This window comes from Melitaea cinxia, chromosome 25 (assembly GCF_905220565.1).
Source record: "Melitaea cinxia chromosome 25, ilMelCinx1.1, whole genome shotgun sequence".
NCBI lineage: Eukaryota > Metazoa > Arthropoda > Insecta > Lepidoptera > Nymphalidae > Melitaea > Melitaea cinxia.
Genome location: NC_059418.1, coordinates 6590382 through 6610054, shown reverse-complemented (window position 1 = coordinate 6610054; position 19673 = coordinate 6590382). Strand labels below are relative to the sequence as shown.

Genomic DNA, 19673 nt, shown 5'->3' with positions numbered 1-19673 from the left:
TGTACACATTCTGCCCCACAAATGGGACACTTTAAAATCAGGGTTTTTTTTTAAATAAATTCCTAGAATATTAGTATTTTGAAAAAGAAAAAGCTGAGCTTGAAAAATTGTTGAAGTAAAATGTTAGTGAAGCCGATTTATACACATTTAACTTGTCTTTAATTAGGCGAGGAATACAGGGAGAGCGCCGTAGACAAAGAGTAACAGAACATACATCTGTATAACCTATTTGAATTTGTTTAATAAATACATCTTACATTAAATGAAAAGTTGGCTCAAGGGTCACAGCACTGGTTTGTGGCTGTTTTTACTGACAGTTGCGGGTTTAATACCCGCACATGGCAATCATTTGAACGCCACTGTATTGCCATACAGTTGTTTTCTTTTACTGGGTTACGGGAGTAAATCCTTGAGAGGACCGTTGAGTGTGAGGCGTTTATTTATTTATTATTTGTTTCATTTATAAAATAAAATTCAACACTTGTTAAATTAACCTTTACTTAAAACAACATATAATACACTACATATTGATGTTATGCACACTTAGTTCTTGTCGCGGTAATGCTTGAGGTTGACCAGCACCCAGGCGGGGATCGCTAGCCAGGCAATTGCCATGGAACTGGCTAGGAAGAACATCTCCTGGAATACAGAAAATATAAATTTATATTATTATATAGGAAAAATCCTGCTCAAAGTCTGGAGCAGCCCGACTGAGGTAGTACCTCGACCTTACAGAAGATCACAGCTAAATAATACTGCTTTCAAACAGTGTTCTGTTCCTGTTGCGGAGTAAGGTGAGAACAGAAACAGGAGCCATTGGGGGTACGGTTGACAATGTGCTTGCGATACTTCTGATGTTGCAGATGTCTATAAGCTATGGTAATCGCTTACCATCAGGTGGGCTTGTTTGCCGGCCTAGTTTTATATTTAAAAGAAAAGATATGACAATATTTCAGAACATCTCTTAGTTTTTGCTAAATATATTATAATTTGAATGAATTGTCAAAATTAAGAACATAACAAACACACGAGATGCTTTCGGTTACATCAGTTGATTTGTCTGTTTAAACAAGCAAAAATAAGTATGTCTTATTTAGAATAGGTCTTTTTTATATAAGTTTTTTGTTTTAATTATTTTGTTGTATTAGCTTTCTTTGTATGTCTTTGGTTAGGGATAGAATTTGTTTCGTAAATCCGGTAGTTTGTTAAAAGTATTTTAACAAATTATATTTCAGATTTCATAATTAATAATGGCAAGCAGACCCAAGATACGTAATTTAAATATGGAGACAAAGTATACGATATAATTACATTTGTGGCTATACAACATCACACTGTGACCACAGGAGAAGAAAATCAAGTCATGTAACCTAATCAGTACAGACTATTTATTTTACACCAAGAGCGAAATTGAGTTGTTGAAAGACTCGAAAAATTATATGATTTAGTAATTTTGATTAATTTCTCACTTAATTACCTGAAAATACTTTTGATGACAGATTTTTTTTTTTTTCATATTCTAACATTTTTTACAATAGGACATGTCCTAGAAGTAATAAAGAGCACTTATTTATGTACATCTGACAATAAATAGTAATTAGCTGAAATAAGCTTGTATAGCAATTCTTATTATTTATAACTGGAAGACATTGCTTAAAAACATTAAGATATTAAATTGTATGGATTTTTGTGTCCCCAAAGGCATTACAATCACATACAGTTTGCAACAAATTGGACTTCATAACAAGCACCAGCTTTCTTATATAAAAAGTCATCATATGTGTATTATTAAAAAACACTTATTAAAAAATTATGAGGTAAAACATGAAAAATAATAGCAGTCTAAGTGAGAACCTTCGTTTTTTAAGTCCATTAGAAAAAGGCTCATAGTAGGGAATATATCTGCCAACCCTTTTTTTTACGTGGGGAAAATCCTCATGGATACCCCTCAGCGAGGGGGCATCGGAGAGGTTATGTCAGACTTTTACTGACCAAAAACCACCACGTGAGCAGTCATCTGCCTGGGTGGGGCGAATAGGGTCGCGCTAGCATTTGCCACCTATATCTGCCAAACCTGAAGCAGAGTGGTGGATTAAGCTCATTCTACATGGGGAAGGAAACCTATGTCCATGAGCAGTATGCTACAAGCTGAATCATAAAAAAAAAACAAAGCTCTCTCTAATATTTTATTATTTATCTCTCCTATAAAAGATTCCATGCCATATTTAAAAGAGTAAAATATTAAACTAATTTATATATTTAAAATAGTTTACGGGCTTTGGTAAGCTGTATAGTATTATTAACGTTTTATTTCCTGATTGATTAATTGATTTAATTGCTTTCAGATGTAACTATTCCTTATTCCATCCTATAATATTCCTTCCATCATAGAAAGGCAAACTTTGTGTACATTTTTCAAATTTTTTTTCCCTATATGTTGTTTTGATAAAAAAAATTTGGATCGTATTTTGTAATTTTAATTATTTAATTTGAATCGTAGTTTGTAATACTTTTTCTGATATTTATGTATTTATTCAGTCTATCAATACCTTTTTAATATTATAAGGCGAAACGCAGATAACCTATCTACGCCAAAAAATTACGTAATGTCAAAATGGGGACATCAAATACCGCGTTGTATTTCTTAACATTCATTATAACTTCGTTTTAATAACTATAAACTATATATTTTATAAGTAAAACTTTATTAATAAAATAAATACTAGTAAAAAAATGATTTTTACTTACACCCTTGGAAACTTTATTCCTGGCTGGAACGGCGATGCCGCTCATGTTTCTCTGTTGTACGACATTTTTAACAACTTGGTTGTTTCTAAGAAGGTTCCTAATGGCCAGCATGTTGAAGGTTTTAGTTTTTACTGAAATTTCACTATATACAATCAAATCACTGATAAGTAAAAATCCATTCAGGGATGCCACTAATCGATAATGGAAAAAAAAAAATACTAAAAATCGTGCTGCCATATAAAAAAATTCGACGTGCAATGGTAGAAATTAGACAAAATATTTAATTTTATTTGTAATTTTTATTGTAAGTATTTTTATAAGTAATTTTAAAAGTATTTACAAATTTTTATTGTACAATTTATTTATTTTTATTATAGACTAGCCCGTCGGTGCAGTTTGTAGTGTCCCTGTATTGTGCTCCGCGGGTTGTGAATTCGATCCCCGTCTGAGTCTGGGTGTAATATTTGTATAATTTCTATCTATATTTATCAAAAAACATATAACTTTAGCAGTTGGCTATTACCTATAATACAACAAGCATTAAGTTGCTTACCTTAGGAATAGACGACCGTGTGTCGTGTGTATGTTATAAGATATTAATTTAATTTATATTTATTTTTTTATTAATTGACAAGAGTTCGTAGGTCCGTAGATTTAAAACCAAATCCAAAAATTTTGTTTCAGGTAGGTGTTTTTATTGAAAATAATTAATTTCTATAAGTAAATATTATAAGTATCTCGTCAACAAATTATGATTTTTTTTTTTTTCATAAAACAATCCAACACCTTGTTCTCCTTTTAGGAATATAGAAAGTTTCTACTAAAAACAAGTGAGTACATTACGTACTGTATTTTTTTAAATGTATGTTACTTCTGAAATTTTGACTGGGTGGACCGATTCCGACAATTTTTTTTAATCGAAAGGTGGTGTGTCATTTAGTCCCATTTAAATTTATTTGAGATCTGACAACCACTTTTCAAATTATAGGTATCTAATAATGCGTTTTTACTTGACTATTTTTTCGTCGACCTGCGTTGTATTTTTACTGGGTGTACCGATTTTGATGATTTTTAATTTAATCGAAGGCTGATGTTATCATGTGGTCACATTTAAATTTCATTGAGATTTGATAACAACTTTTTGTGTAATCTTTGATAACGCGTATTTACTTAACTAGTTTTTTCGTTTACCTACGTTGTATTACTTGTCGATGTAATTAAAGTCGGTTTTTGTTCGTTTGCGAGCAAATACAATTATTTTGATAAGAAATTTTCATCATTCATGCTAATTTTTAGTGCATAACTGCATAAAGACTATCGTTGCCCGTCTTTATGGGATTAAGTTATTTTTACGTACGTATTTCGTTAAACTGCTGGTCGAAATTCGACCATAACTTAACTACAGACGTTAACAATAAACTAGAGTATTTAGGCACGTGTGTGTCAAATAAATGGTGTGTAATGTCTTTTTTATTGATTTAATGTATTTTTTATGCTTAAATTACAAAAAAATATTCGCCTTCTGCAATCCTTCTCTATATAAACTATAAGTGGGCGAAATTTCATACTCCTTCGTCCGCTCAATTTTCGTAGATTTCGTTAAATTGTTATAGAAAAACTAGCTGACTCGGCAAATGTTGTCTTGCCGCTAAACGCTATTTAAAAATAGGGATTGGTGGTAGAAGGATGAAAATTTAGGGTTACATGTATTTTTCAACGCCAAATCATAATAAAATAAAAAATAAAAATTATCTGAAAAAAAATTGAAATTAGGGGTGGACTACCCTTAACATTTAGGTGGGTGAAAAATAGATGTTGTTGGATTCTCAGACCTACCCAATATGCACACAAAATTTCATGAGAATCGGTCAAGCCGTAAACATCGCGACACAAGAATTTTATATATTAGATTAGGTCCTTTATACGATTAGGTCGGTAAAAAAGACACCTGTAGTAAGTGACCGTAGCCTAGACGCCTGCAATACCAGAAACATCGCAAGTACCTTACCGACAAACTGTCCAGGACCTCCTTACGGACACAGGAACAAAACACTGCTTGGAGCAGTATTATTTATCTGTGATCATACTTATCGAGGTACTTTCCCAGTCAGGCTGCTCCATACTTTAATCAGAATAATATATGCTACTGTACCCTACCTCAAAATAATAGGACTTATAAATTTACTGTATTATAAAGAGTAAGTTTCTTGTCGGTTCTTCTCAGCTGAATCTAAATACTAAATCCATCATCAGTTCATCACCATCAGTTCAGCGTAATGCAGTCCACAGCTGGACATAGGCCTCCCCAAGTTCGCGCCAGACATCCCGGCTTTCCGCAATCCTTAACCAGCCCACACCGGCATTTTTACGTACATGTAGGTACGTCCGTACGACGTAGGGGGGCGGAGGACGTCCCACACTACGTTTGCCAAGACATCCCATTAATTAATAAACGCAATAAATATTTTGTAAAATGACAATTAAAATAGAAATAAAACAATTTTATTTATTTTTTATATTTTATTATAAAATTAAAGTTAAAGCTTAACTTAAATCACCTCTTTCAAAAAAAAAAAACATTGTATTCGTTTATGGGCAATTTTTTATTTCATTGTCAGTATGATTTTAATGCATGTCCTACCCAGTTCATAGGGTATTTCTTAAACATTTAATGTGTTTAGTTTAAACGTTTGATTTTGTCTTTGTAGTAGACTTTATTGGCTTTCGGAATTTATACAAATTATTAGTGTTACTCAATTTTTTTAAATAAAATTACTTTATTTATGATTACTAAATGGTTATTAAACCTATGTCCTACCACACACTGGCCATAATGTTTCACCTTAAAGAATGTTTTTAAAAAAGCATGTGATGGAGTATTATATCTCCAAAGAAAGGAATATTTATCTTAAAATGATTTTAATAACACACGTTCGTTTATTTTAATATTAAACAAAATTAATTACAATTAATTACTAGGGCACAAAATCTAACTTGATGGAAATTCCTATTGAGTTACGTTATTTTCTTACCTCTCTTCAAAAACTACCAAATAATATCCTTTTCTTTTAAATGGAAATACTCTTAAACAGTCTGATTTGTCCGCAATATTGAAAGCAAAGCGTTAGATTACAAAAACTAACGGCTGGGCGAGAAGACGTGTTGCAGTGTAAAAATTTTGTTCCATTTAAAAACGTAGTTTTCTCGGGTGGATTGCATGATTTTATGTACTTGCTTGAAAGCAACTGATTTCTTATTGTGTTTATTCCTAAATTATCGCTAAACAAGTTTAATTGCAAGTTTAACATTGAATATTTAAGTAATAGTTTTGTATACTCACCCAAAACGTTACGTTCCATTGAGAAATTTTGTAACTCAGTGGAACGAATTGTAACTCAATGTAAGGGTAAAGGCGCGATACATTTACGTAAAATTATTATTTTTCACTAAGGTGTCATAAAGTATTATTACGACTTTTGTCCGCGTGTTTTATATAAAAATATTATTATATTACTTAATAATTTTGTTTTAGAAAAATGTTAAAAGTTTTACAAAAATGGCTTTGACACCAGCAGAACGTATGAAGAGGTATCGAGAGCGACTAAAACTAAATCCAGAAAAATTGGAAAGTATTAAAAAGAAACACGCTGAATATGTAAAATCTAAAAGCAAAACAGTTAAAGATCTGACGGAGAAGGAAAAGGAAAAGCAACGAAAAATTTGGAGTAATCAGAAACGTAAGCAAAAACAAAAGAAAAAACAGCTTCCAGTTCAGGAAGAAAAAGGTACTAAGAAACCAAAAAATAGTAAACCAAAGTAAATTGATTAAGAATTATAAGACTGCTTTAAAAATAAACCAAAAATTGACAAAACTAGTAAATATCTATGAAAAACTTTTAACAACATATTATCTTCCCTGGAAGTTGCTAATTCCGAGTCTGTAGTTATTGATATCTCTGATGATGCTGAAACTGACGGAAAAAACTGTCCCAAGTATTCACTAAACATTAAAAAGAAAGAAAAATCTTTTCCAAAAGTCTCCAAGAAATGTAATTCTGATTTTGAGGTGATTACATTTGCAGCTGATATTCATGTTGACAATTTAGACTGCTTACCAAAACCTAGAATTCCTGATGTACTGGCTTCTAACAAGGAAAATGTGGACATCAATCAAGCTGACTTACCAATTCCTGTGAATTCTGATATTATGAACATAGATACAAATTTGCAAAATGTTGACGACGTCATATATGCTCATGATAATAACTACCCGGCACACACCGCACCAGAAGATTTAGATGGGATTGTAATAGACTTGATGCTGGATGAGGAAGAAAAAAAAAACTCATAAATGCTACTTACAACCTCCCCTATTTTGATCCAAACGACGATGCGACTACGACATCTAGCACGGACAATACTGCAGACCGTAAATTTCAACTATTGTTTGATAATTCTATAATCTCAAAGCCTTTTGAAACTGTCCATGTTGCAGACAAAACTTTTATCCAGATGAATGATAGAGGAAACTCCGAGACCAAGAAATAAGCGTGTTTCAACGGTAGCATGTTCCTCTGCTGAGCCTGTTCTAAAAAAAGTTAAAATTGAAATATTAAAGAATAGGATATTATTAACACCAAATAAAATGAAGATCGTCAAAAGTAAAACTGAACAAAATCTATTAAGTTCAAGAGCACTTAAAACGACGATTAAACGCACTGTGTCGTGCAACAAATGTAAAAATATTTATCTTTTTTATAATTGCATGACGAAATGTTCTAAATGTGAACTATTTTACTGTGGAAAGTGCATCACAAGTTCAAAATTAGAAGTTGATGATGTTTATGTCTGTGATACATGTGTGCAAAAGTGAGTAAAATATTTTTTATAATGCCTAGACGAGTTGGCACGAGTAGGTATGAGTAGGTATGGCCTAAAACCTAAGACTGATTAATTATAATTGTAATGATTCGAGGATTAGAGAATAAGTATTAGTTGATCTTAAAATAACTTTCTTATTTGAAGACTGATAGAATAAGTAGGTAACATCTGATCTAAGTCAACTGTCAGATTGTTTGTGCCATAATAAATTAAAAGATTTTATTTGTTATTGTAAGTAACGGATTTTTTTTAAATATAATTTGATTACTTTTCAGAATTTAGTTAGACTAAGAACATTGATAAAAATGAGGCAAAACCTACGTTAATTTTGTTTGTTTAATTTTTTTCTACTCAATTTTCTTTATGAGAAGAATAAATTGTTTTTGTTAATTTTAAAGTTGACTTTTATTTTTATAACTTTAAATCTATAGTCATTTTGGTAGCCATAGTGAACATTACCTTACAATTTTGTTACGTTCCACTGAGAAATTGTCCTCTACTTTAGTAAGTAAATAATATTAATTTGTGTTATACCTACGTTTAGTACGACTTTTTTACGATTGTTATTTAATATTAGAAGATGTTGGTTTATAGATAATTATAATATTTGATATTGCGCTTTTTTAACTTAATAGCTATGCGAATTATAATAGTTAGGTCATATCAGTAATGTAACTCAAAGGAATTACTGATATCAATACTCAGCTATCTTTCTTTCTTTTCTTGGTTTTCTTTGATGATTATTGAAAAGTACTTTATTATTTCTAAAATAAAACCTTTTATTTAAGCATACTGAGTTATATTATAGGGTTTATAATATTTAACATTTCGTAACTCAATGGATTAATAACTCCCAATAAAGGAAAGGAAAATTCAGTTATTTCATAAAATATTGATTGATTTGTAGATTTTCTTGCCTTTTTACGTACTTTCCTTGTTAACACATCAAACTTAGTTATTTTATCCTCACAAATACAAACTTTTTTTAAAATTAACCTTTTTGCAACATCGACAACAAAATAAAAAATTGCCCTTATAGTAAAGCTTCGTGGAATATTGGTAAGATTCAATTTTTATTTAATTACTAAATTACTGAGCGACCTCCATGAGCTGTGGTGCATCTGAAATAAAATAATTTTATTAATAATCTTATATAAATAAAAAAAAAAAAAGTGAACTGTCACGTGACGGCTGGCAGATTTGGAACGTTTAATAAACATTTATTTTCTTTATATGAAAAAATTTTTATTCAAAAATTTGTTCAAAACTGCGACAGTACATATATTCCATCACATAGCGTGGCGATGCGTCGCCACGGCCTATATCGCCACGCCAGTGGTCAGGTCTACATGCGTATGTGTAATTCACACACGACAGAAGTGAACCTCTGAAAACTCGTAGGAGGGTAGGTCGTTGAGATTTATTCTATCGACGATAATCAGGGTCTCGTGAAAAAGGTCGTAAGCGCCGCGCACAAGTACACAGTACACAGCACAGTAATGTATTCTATCTCTTTCTCTCCTATAGATTTATGTCTTTGTTTCTTTATCGTGACGCTTTTTTGTTTCATAGAGTTTCAAATCATGATTCTAAAGAAGTTTTACTCCAAAAATGCAGTGACTCGCAGTGGATTACCGTGGTGGATTAAGCTTCGAACACCCTTCGAACGAACCTTCTCCTACATGAAGGACGAGGCCTAAGCACAGCAGTAAGATATTACGGGTTGAATTAATAAATCAATCAAAATAAAAAAATGATTTGCCGATAAGTGTAAAATAAAATCCCTGAAAATTGTACACTTTCGATCAGTTGCCAAAAAGGATTTTAGGGTACACAGATAAAAAAATTACAGACTTCCTCACAAACTTTCGACCCCATTTCATTTTTTAATTTCACTACAGGAACACAATACTGCTTGAAAGTAGTATTATTTAGCTGTAATCGTCTGTAAGATCGAGGTACTACCCCAGTCGGGCTGCTCCAGATTTTGAGCAGGAATTTTCTGCTGTGCCCTACCTATGTATTACCATAGTTATTACATAAAAATGAATCAATAAATAAAGAGAACACAACTCACCCCCAGAACCCTCGTTGAACATAAACTCATCTTGATATTCTTTGAGGAACTGTTCGGAGCGGTGCTCGTCTAAGAACAACGAGTATACCTTCTTGACATCTTCCATGCTCACCTGCAAATATATTTATATGCATGAAAGGCAAAAACAAATCAAACTAATTATGACCAAAGAGAGTATCGGTTACACAGAGGCTTTATCACGTGCCTCTTATCTGCCCCGGCTAACTGATGCTGCAGCTTCTCAAACGCCGCCTAGGCTAGAGCCTTCTCCTCAAATCACTCACCAATCCCAAAGCTCTCCTACCATTCCCTCTACATCCTACCGTAAAACGGTGTTCAGAACTCCTCGTCCTAGTACCCCTTTGCGCCCCTCTTATGATGTTTATGCACATTCCTCCCTCACCAACTCTCCTAAATCGACCATGCCTAACGGTTGTGCTTTTCCTAATCCCCAAATGATTGAACTGACCCCAAATTTAACTTCTAACGATAATTTAATTGAGATTTTGGTCTGCGCTCTTGTCAACATGATCTCCAAGTTTGGAGTCGCTTTACCGAACAATATTCTAAGTTTAGTGCAAACACTTATTTCTACTTTAGTTAATAAAAATGCTGGGTCGCACGATAATTCAATGGAATTGTAGAAGTATTCAAAACAAAAAACATGAACTAATTTATTTAATCAATAAATATAAATCTGCAACCTTCTTGACATCTTCAATGCTTACCGGCAAATGAGATTAATAATTTTTGTCTTTACTGAATGTCAGAAAAGATAACCATAGTTTCTATATATGAATACGCGACAACTGGGCAACCACCAGTTTATTATTATTACCTCAGTAGCCTTCCGTCTCTTAGCGACCAGTGACGCAGTGGTTATGAGCTGTATCGCATACCGCAAGGAGGTTTCGGTTGCGACCCGGGTGAGTACTGTTAACGCGTCCGCTGACATGAGACAGTCCTCTTCTTCGCATCTGTTAAATATTACATTTTTATTGTGGTATGAAAAGACATGGAGAGTGAAATTGTGTGAAATAGCTGACGATGAGAATGACGTTTCACAGTGCTTTTAGCTGTTTATGTATTACTATACCAATAACAGTAGCGAGCGTCAGTTTATGATTTTTATTAAAAAAAAGCTACTTCCTCATCAAAGAGGAAGTAGCTTTCTCTTGTCGTAGATACAAAACACGACTGCAGAAACACCCAAATCAACTTGCGGGTCAGCTGACGATACTGGAAAGTAATCGACGTCTGAAAAAGCAACGGGACATGTTTGACGATGAAGACGGCTGGTCAACCTGATTAGCTGTAACATACTAAAGGGCTGAACTTCGACGGGAGTTGCACCCTACACAAGATGGACCGACACCGCATCTGCTCATGGCCTACCAGCCGATTGCATGATAAAAACCACATAAATAAATAAAAAAATACTAATTGTCAAATTGAAATCCAAAAAGTTTCAGTAGCCTAATATAGACTATCAATTATTAACGATAAAAAAGTGCTTGTATCAATTCCGACACGTGACTGCAGGTTATATCTTTAAGAACGATTACGATTAATTCAAAATATATTTATCACTTTCTAATTTTCATATGTAGTATAAAAAATATATATGAATAACTTTGATTGCTCGCAAACGAAAAAAAAAAAAACCGACTTCAATAACATCGACAAGTAACACAACGTATGAGACGAAATAACAGTCAAGTAAATACATGTTATTAGATATTATGTTTGTATGTATATCGTTTCTGAGCAAGCACAATTATTTATACTACATCATTGCCTTAGGAGTGACGTCCGAAAAATAACGTTATTTATTAAATGTTACCTAATATTCAATATCTCTCTAAGTTCCTGATGAGAGTATGGTGTTGTGGGGACTATTATCATCCTATCGAGCAGATCCAGCGGTATCCCATGGGGACTCTTGTAGTTAGTTCCCCTTATACGAGTGATACCACGGTTCGTAGCCATGATCACAACCGGTGCCGTTTCAGACTCCAGCGCTCTATTTAGGAACGAGAAGCATTCGATGTCCAGCATGTGAGCCTGAAATAATAATCATTGATGAATATTAAACAATCACCTTGATATGTGATTTTGTATATAAATTCTCGTGTCACAATATTAGTTAAAATACTCCTATGAAACGACTGGACCGATTATTATGAAATTTTTTGTGCATATCGGGTAGGTCTGAGAATCGGCCAACATCTATTTATGATACCTCTAAGTTACAGGAGGGGGGTTAAGGGGGTTCATCAAATATATGGCAAAACAACGTTTGCCGGGTCAGCTAACAATATATAAATAAATCACTGACCTCATCAATGAACAACACCCCCGGTATCATCTCGGCTTTGCCCTCTTCCCTCCACTCCGCAACCTTGCTGTTGATTTGTTCTCTTATCTCAGACTTGATTTCACCGGTGTCTCCTGAAATAATAAATTTAAAATAGTATAAGTAATAATATATAACAACCGCTCTGGTATAGTGTTGCGTGTAGTCGCCTAAAACACGGACTGTTTTCAAATATTTACAAATATTTAATTCCAGTTTGAATGTATGTCCTTGTAGGTCTCCCCACTGTGCCTCGGAGAGCACGCTGAGCCGTCGACATAACATTTGTACGGAAAATACAAACGTATGCCATAAAGCGGGGATCGAACCCACAAACATCAATTCAAGAACCGTTGCACTGACGCGTCGTCGAATCATCTGTGTCTAACTGACACAGCTACAAGCCATACAACAAATATTGACTAAAATCAAACGGGATATTTACCATTTTGAAATTCGGTCTGGTGAACAAGACATTCGTAGACAATGTCGAAATATCGAGCTCGGCAAAATCAAAATAAGAAACATGGTCAATATCCCGTTTAAAATCATTTCAATAAATACATGTTAATTTAAAATTTTCTACAACAAATATTGAATCATCATCATCATCGTCATTCCAGCCTATTGCAGTCCACTGCTAGACAAAGGCTTCCACAAGTTCACGCCAAAAATGCGTGAACTCATGTGTGTTGCCCATAGTCACCACGCAGGGCTGGCTTTGTCGCACCGAAGACGCTGCTGCCCATCTTCGGTCTGTGTGTTTCAAAGCCAGCGGTTAGATGGTTATCCCGCCATCGGTCGGCTTCTTAAGTTTCAAGGTGGTAGTGGAACCTTGTTATCCCTTAGTCGCCTCTTACGACACCCACGGGAAGAGAGGGGGGTGGCTATATTCTTTGTTGCCGTAGCCACACAGCACTATAGCAAATATTTAATTCAAGGTATATATAGTTCTATAAATTACCAGAGAAGAGAGCCAGAAAGCCGTGTGTTCTCGAGTTAATGACGTCTACTTCATGTAAGGTGACCGTGTGGACAACTTCTTTTCTCTTCTGCAGCTCTCCTTCTGGACACTGTACGAAACGAGCTTGCTGACCTGAGGGTAAGACAGAAAATTTATTCGGTTTTTTTTTTATTGAATTACAGTGAAAATATCTATTTATCAATATGTAACTAGTAACGCCATCTATTGTTTATGTGTACAACTAACGTGCTGCATAAGAACTAATACTGTGATATATTCAATTACTCTCATAGGAAAATGGAGCCATTAATAAATAAGTAGGGAGGGGGATGGAAAATCTCTACATACCCTTACTTTAATTGGGGTTAAAATTGATTATTACGTAATATTTTCTAAGTCGATATTTTATATTTAGATTGAGAAATTAAACTGTCAAGTGGTTCGGCAGGGATCATATAACATTTGCGACTTTTAACTACTGATAAAATGTATTCGAGAAGAATAGAAATAATAATAACACGATGGTTATCTGTAGTTGGCGGGCTGTAGTTTACTTGACTAGTTTTTCGTCTAATTCATATATTATTATTATTTTATTTTTAAGTATATTTCATTCATTCCATAATTACCCCCTAAATACTCCACAATTTTAACTTTAAAAGGTACTATATTCATTTACAGAAGTACACAATTTTTTTTTAATCTTTATTTATTTATAGGGGGTTTATTCATAAACTGAATATGTCACCCTCATAGGGGCTAATATTAAACTTCATCATCATCATTACAGCCTATACAGTCCACTGCTGGACATAGGCCTCCACAAGTTTACGTCAAAATAACGTGAACTCATGTGTTTTGCCCATAGTCACCACGCTGGGCAGGCGGGTTGGTGACCGCAGCACTGGCTTTGTCGCACCAAAGACGCTGCTGCCCGTCTTCGGCCTGTGTATTTCAAAGCCAGCAGTTGGATGGTTATCCCGCCATCGGTCGGCTTCTTAAGTTCCAAGATGGTAGTGGAACTGTGTTATCCCTTAGTCGCCTCTTACGAAACCCACGGGAAGAGAGGGGGTGGCTAAATTCTTTAGTGCCGTAGCCACACAGCACAATATTAAACTTATCTACGCTTTACTAAATACAAAATTTAACCACATACACTGCATACTGTTTAGATTATAAGATATATACAGAAAATCAATCAAAAAGTTTGAAAAATCCAAAATTGTACACCTCAAAATCTCATATTTTATTTTAGTTTATTGCTAATTATAAATAAATTACATTGAATTAGACTTAGTTCTAAATCATACTGCAGTGTATAAGAAATAAATGGATTTGATCAGATAAGTTTGTCGGCAGTTATCGTGACCACGCCATTTTTATACATAAACTAGCTGACCCAGCGAACTTCGTATCGCCTAACAGTCGATTCTTTAATTTTATTATTTTTTTTTTTTTTTAGAATTTTTCTCTCCGTAAGAACCATCCTCGTACTTCAAGGAATATTTTAAAAAAAGAATTAGCGAAATCGGTCCAGCCGTTCTCGAGTTTTGCGCTTAGCAACACATTCAGCGACTTTATTTATATTATAGAAGATACATTTGACAGACTTACCTGTAGCATCATAATCTCTCGCTCTTGCAAAACTTCTGCCCAGTTTATTGATTTTTCCGGTCGCTTTGTCTATTGTGATAACGTCGCCGGCTTGTACCTGAACACAATTAAAATAAACGACATGAAAAAGGGCTCAAATTGTATTAAAGTAAAAATTCTTAACGCACGATTGACTTGGGGAGTAGGCTGTTGAATGCGTGACGAGAGCGTTACGAAGAGTGGGATCGGGCGAGGCGAACGGGAATTGAAAGAGATATAAGTTAGTGGAGATAGAAAGAGAAAGAGTTACGTTTCGTCAGTTTTACTTCAGTCGTCTGGTCTAAGGCTCTCGTTTTTTGTTCATATAACATCGACAAGTAGTAAAATGATCATGAACAAGGTCTAAATCCATTAAATACTCATGCATTACAAGCTTTCAAAAATAAAAAGAGACACATTGACTTTTTAGAAGTTGATTTATCAAAACTCAGATGGTCCTTTTTACAAAATCGTTTACTTTTCCACCATTCCTCTTTTACGACACCATTTGAAAGTTACTTGTATGAAGTATATTTTATATTTTTGGGTAGGGCACTCGCTTCAGCCTGTAATATCCCTCTACTTTGCATATGCCTCTTTCCCCATGTAAGAGAAGGATCAGAGTTTAATCCACCACGCTGATCCAATGCGGACTGGTGGATGTATTCTCTACTATGAGTAACATTCGTTATCAGGTGTACATGATAACAACCGGGACCGACGGCTTAACGTGCTCTCCGAGGCACGGTGGGGAGACCCACAAGGACTGCACAAACACCCAGACCACGGCAAACACCTATATGGCCAATACAAATATTTGTCATGTGCGGGGATCGAACCCGCAACCGCCAGCGCAACAGGCACAATCCATGTCTGTGACCGTTGCGCCAACGCGGCGCCAGGGTAGGGTACAACAGAATATATCCTACTCAAAACTTGGAGCAACCCAACCTCAACCTTATAGAAGATCACAGGTAAACAATACTGCTATCAAGTTGTGTTGTGTTCCTGTGTGAGTTAGAGAGCTCCTGGACAGGGTCCAGAATAGGGTCGGCAACGCACTTGCAAAGCTCCTGGTGTTGCAGACATATATAGGCTACGATCGCTTACCATCAGATAGGCCGTACCCTGTTTGCCGACCTAGTTGTAACAAAAAAATTATAAAAAAAAACATACCTTTTCCTTAAGCAGAGAGTCGATCATCTTGGTTCCCATGTCATAGTTTGTCTCCATGTCTGTTGTCTTCAAGGTCAGACGACCAGACCTCGCTCCCCCACCTCCCGCGGCTCTTTCCACCACTACTTCTACAACCTCACCTTCTATGATTTCAGATTCCTCCCTGGAATAGTGAGAATTATTAGTATTATCTTTATAAATTTATATAAGGAGCAAAACTTTTGTACTCCTTATCACGAAAATTGGGCGGACAGAGGAGTATGAAACGCACACTTATATTTTATATAGAGAAGGAAGAATGCTAATATTATTTTAAAATTATTCATATAAAATACATAAATTCCCAAATCACTTAGTTAAAGGTCGACTTACTTAATTCGTATCCCGATTGATTTTCTTATGGCCTGCGTCAAAGCTTCAGTCTTGCTCATTTCCAGAGAATATATTTCTGATCCTGAAATAAATCATAACTATTTTGACATACACGGTAATACACATATCAACAAACATTAAAGTATTGGTGCGCCACGCGGTTTCACCCGCCTAATTTCTGATCCCGTGGGAATTTCCGCCGTGTGAATTTATCCCGATAAAAATAGCCTATGTGCTATATTAGATCTCAAGCTATCTACGTGCTAAGTTTCATTAAAATCGGTCTGGTAGTTTTTGCGTGAAAGAGTAACAGACATACATACATCCTCACAAACTTTCACATTTATAATATTAATTGGATGTATTATGTTATCACGTTGTATGATGAAAATATCAATTTTGAAACGAAAACTTCTTTTTAGGTACATTTTTAACAAAAGCTCGTTTAAAAAAAAGTTATTGTAGTGTATCCTTATAATTGGAGTTAACTCCTTAAGAATTGCTTTTCATATTTTTAATTTTTAATTTCACATTTTTAATATTTCGTGTATTACTATTTTTATAAACGATAATTAAAAAAAATAAATAAAAATAATATATATATTTGGCCCTCTGTATTAAAAAATATGACGAGTAAAATTTACTGAACGAATGACCTAGCTACGTTTATCGTAAAGCCATCTATCGGAAACCTGTTGGATTCTTATAGACGAAGACATTTTCTAATAACCCATCTATATCATGGTGTTATTTGATTTGTTTATTAACTATTTGATCTGGTATTAATCTTTTTCTTAGACTAGTGAGCTTTTTTTGTGTCTATCTAGACAGTCAATCTGAAGAAGTAAGCTCAAGTCGAGCGTCGGAGCTGACACACACACTTTTTTTACTATTTTACTATTAAATTACTATTTGTGTGTGTGTGTGTGTGTGTGTACACACTTTTTTTATAATCAATTACTTCAATAGAACATTTAAATTTTGCCTTCCTGTCTTGTTGCTGGGAACAGATTGCTTTTTAGCAAAAAGGCCGCCCTTTGTACATATGTTTATTTACTGCTAATGTTACTTATTTCTTGGTGAACAGTAGAGTTATTATTATTTTTAAGAAGTAAACTATAGTCGAGTATCAATGTTGACTTAAACACTATTCTGCTACAGTATACTCACCAGCCATGCTAGTAAATGGTGTGTCTGGTCCCAAGGCCTGTGCTAGACCCATAGCGATGGCTGTCTTCCCCGTTCCTGGCTGACCGGCGAGTAATACCGCTCTGCCTGCTATTTTACCTATAAAAAGAATGTATTTGTTAAATCGATTGATTCACATCTCACTGCCGGACATATAGGAGAAGGATGTGAACTTAATCCACACAAAGCTCCACTTCATTGGCGGATAATTTCGATACATTAAGTAATATTACTATGACCAGCTTTACACGCCCTCCGAGGCACGGCATTTAAATAATGCGATGGCATTTAATTAATAACTAATAAAGTAAGTTTTAAACAATCTATAAACAAAATATAACAAAGACTCGTATCCATGGCAACAGTTTGGTCATTACCTTCTCGAATCATCTGTAAGATCACCCCGGCGGCCTTCCTCGCCATCTTCTGGCCCACCATGCCCTGAGATATAGCTCGTGGTTCCAAGGCATCGTCTAATCCCAGACCGCGAATGTGTGAATGGGCGCCAATACGCTCAATACGAGTTATCGAACGGACCTCCTGAACTTGCGCCGCTGCTAACGACTGAAACAACATTTCATTATACAAAAAATCAAATTTTATAGCTTAATATACTAAAAACTAACAAAATAAAGATAACACATGATACATTTTAGGTTAGTTTCACGTTTTTACATTTTCACTATATTAAAACTGATTGAAATACCAACGAGTATTAATATTATTGTTTTTAAAATACTTACAGCCATTTTTGAAAGGCTTTACACTTGTTTTATTGTTTAAATAAAGTTAGTTATAAAATTACAAACAAAATTTTAAACCGCTTGGCACCGCAGAAATCAAACAATTGACTTGACAGGTTGTTGTTGTTTTAAAATTTATCCCCAATAGGGAAAGGCAAAGGACTATAATCCATACAGCCTAGTCTGAATTTGTAAGTTTCGTTCTGATATATCAAAAGGCCGGAGCCAAGTCTGAAGTAACTTTATTGTTCTTCTGATTCGATGACTGGTAGAGTAAGGCCGAAACCAAGTCTGAAATTTCATATTTTCGTCTACTCTTCTTTGTCTATAAGTGATAGGCGAGGTCGAAACCAAGTCTGTAATAGGCCGAAGCCTGAAATATCAAAATAAAATTTCACATCCGATGAATGAAGGTCCTGATCCTGTTTCAAATATCATTGATAGTATTGCAAATAAATTCAAATATACTAGTATAGTTATCCAAATTAGTCAATAAATCTTGTGTATTGCGCGGGACATTTTTTGGTCCAGAAGTTGATAACAAGTTGGCTATAAATAAGAGGCGTTCCAGATTAAAAGCGGAGCATTCAAAAAATATGTGATCTAAAGACTGTGTAGAGTTGTTGGTGCAATGTGGGCAAACGGGCGATGAGATGATACGCATACGATTCAAATGTGCATTAAATCTGCAATGTCCAAATCTCAAGCGGCATAGTATTGTATAATATTTTCTGCTTCTATGTTGATGCGATTTAGTAAACCAAGGACTTTTTCCAATATCTTGATTTATCTGAGCATACCAAGATCCTTTTCTTAACAAGGTTTGTCGCCAAAGATCACGCCAATCAGATAGGATTTTTGATTTAATAGCAACTAATAGATCAGTGTATGGTACGGCAACATTCTCATCAACAGGGCTGCCGCTGTCACTGTCAACAATTGAACGTGCCAGAAAGTCCACATGTTCATTTCCCCTTACTCCTATATGTGAAGGTGTCCACAATAATTTGATGTTGTAGTTTCTTCTGGATAGTTGATAAAGGAGATGTCTTATTTCTAAAATGATGAAGTTTGTATTAGCACTGAATTGATAATTATCTAAAGCCTTTAGAACGCTCATACTGTCAGTAATGATCAGCCAATATTGATTAGTTTGTTTTTTAATGAATTCTAGGGCAGCAGTAATTGCTAGAGCTTCAGCTGTAAATATTGATATCTCCTTTTTCAATCTGACGCCTTGGCCAAACTTCAGATGAGGTACATAATAGGCCATGGAAACATTTATATCATTTTTTGATCCATCTGTGTAAACTTGTTTGAACTTATCAGAGTATTGTGCTATGAGGTTGTAAACTTCCTGGCGCTCTTTTAGCTTATGGTCAATAATAATATCGATTTGATTAATAAGACAGTCAAACTCCTTTTCGTAACACATCCAATTGCTAGAACTGTGTATTTTGTGTTGGTTATTTAGATTTAACATGAATGAATATTCGAAGAGAATAAATGGGTTATTAGAAGTTAATGGAGCATTTA

The 19673-nt window shown here is 34.5% G+C and overlaps 2 protein-coding genes across 2 annotated transcripts; both read right to left on the bottom strand.

Moving 5' to 3' along the window:
- Positions 1-480: 480 nt before the first annotated feature.
- Positions 481-2996, bottom strand: LOC123666271. Its single transcript, XM_045600437.1, has 2 exons — positions 2749-2996; positions 481-639 (listed from the first exon to the last, which is right to left on the bottom strand). Exons 1-2 carry the CDS (start codon positions 2983-2985, stop codon positions 544-546), a joined length of 333 nt encoding a protein of 110 aa, XP_045456393.1. The 5' UTR covers positions 2986-2996; the 3' UTR covers positions 481-543.
- Positions 2997-5299: 2303 nt separating this feature from the next.
- On the bottom strand, positions 5300-18143 carry LOC123666067 (ruvB-like helicase 2). The gene is made up of 10 exons (XM_045600274.1): positions 18138-18143; positions 17772-17958; positions 17377-17493; positions 16207-16288; positions 15885-15997; positions 11550-11598; positions 10545-10683; positions 9707-9818; positions 8667-8750; positions 5300-5341 (listed from the first exon to the last, which is right to left on the bottom strand). The coding sequence occupies exons 1-9, from the start codon at positions 18141-18143 to the stop codon at positions 8719-8721; spliced, it is 837 nt and encodes a 278-aa protein (XP_045456230.1). The 3' UTR covers positions 5300-5341; positions 8667-8718.
- Positions 18144-19673: the final 1530 nt, after the last annotated feature.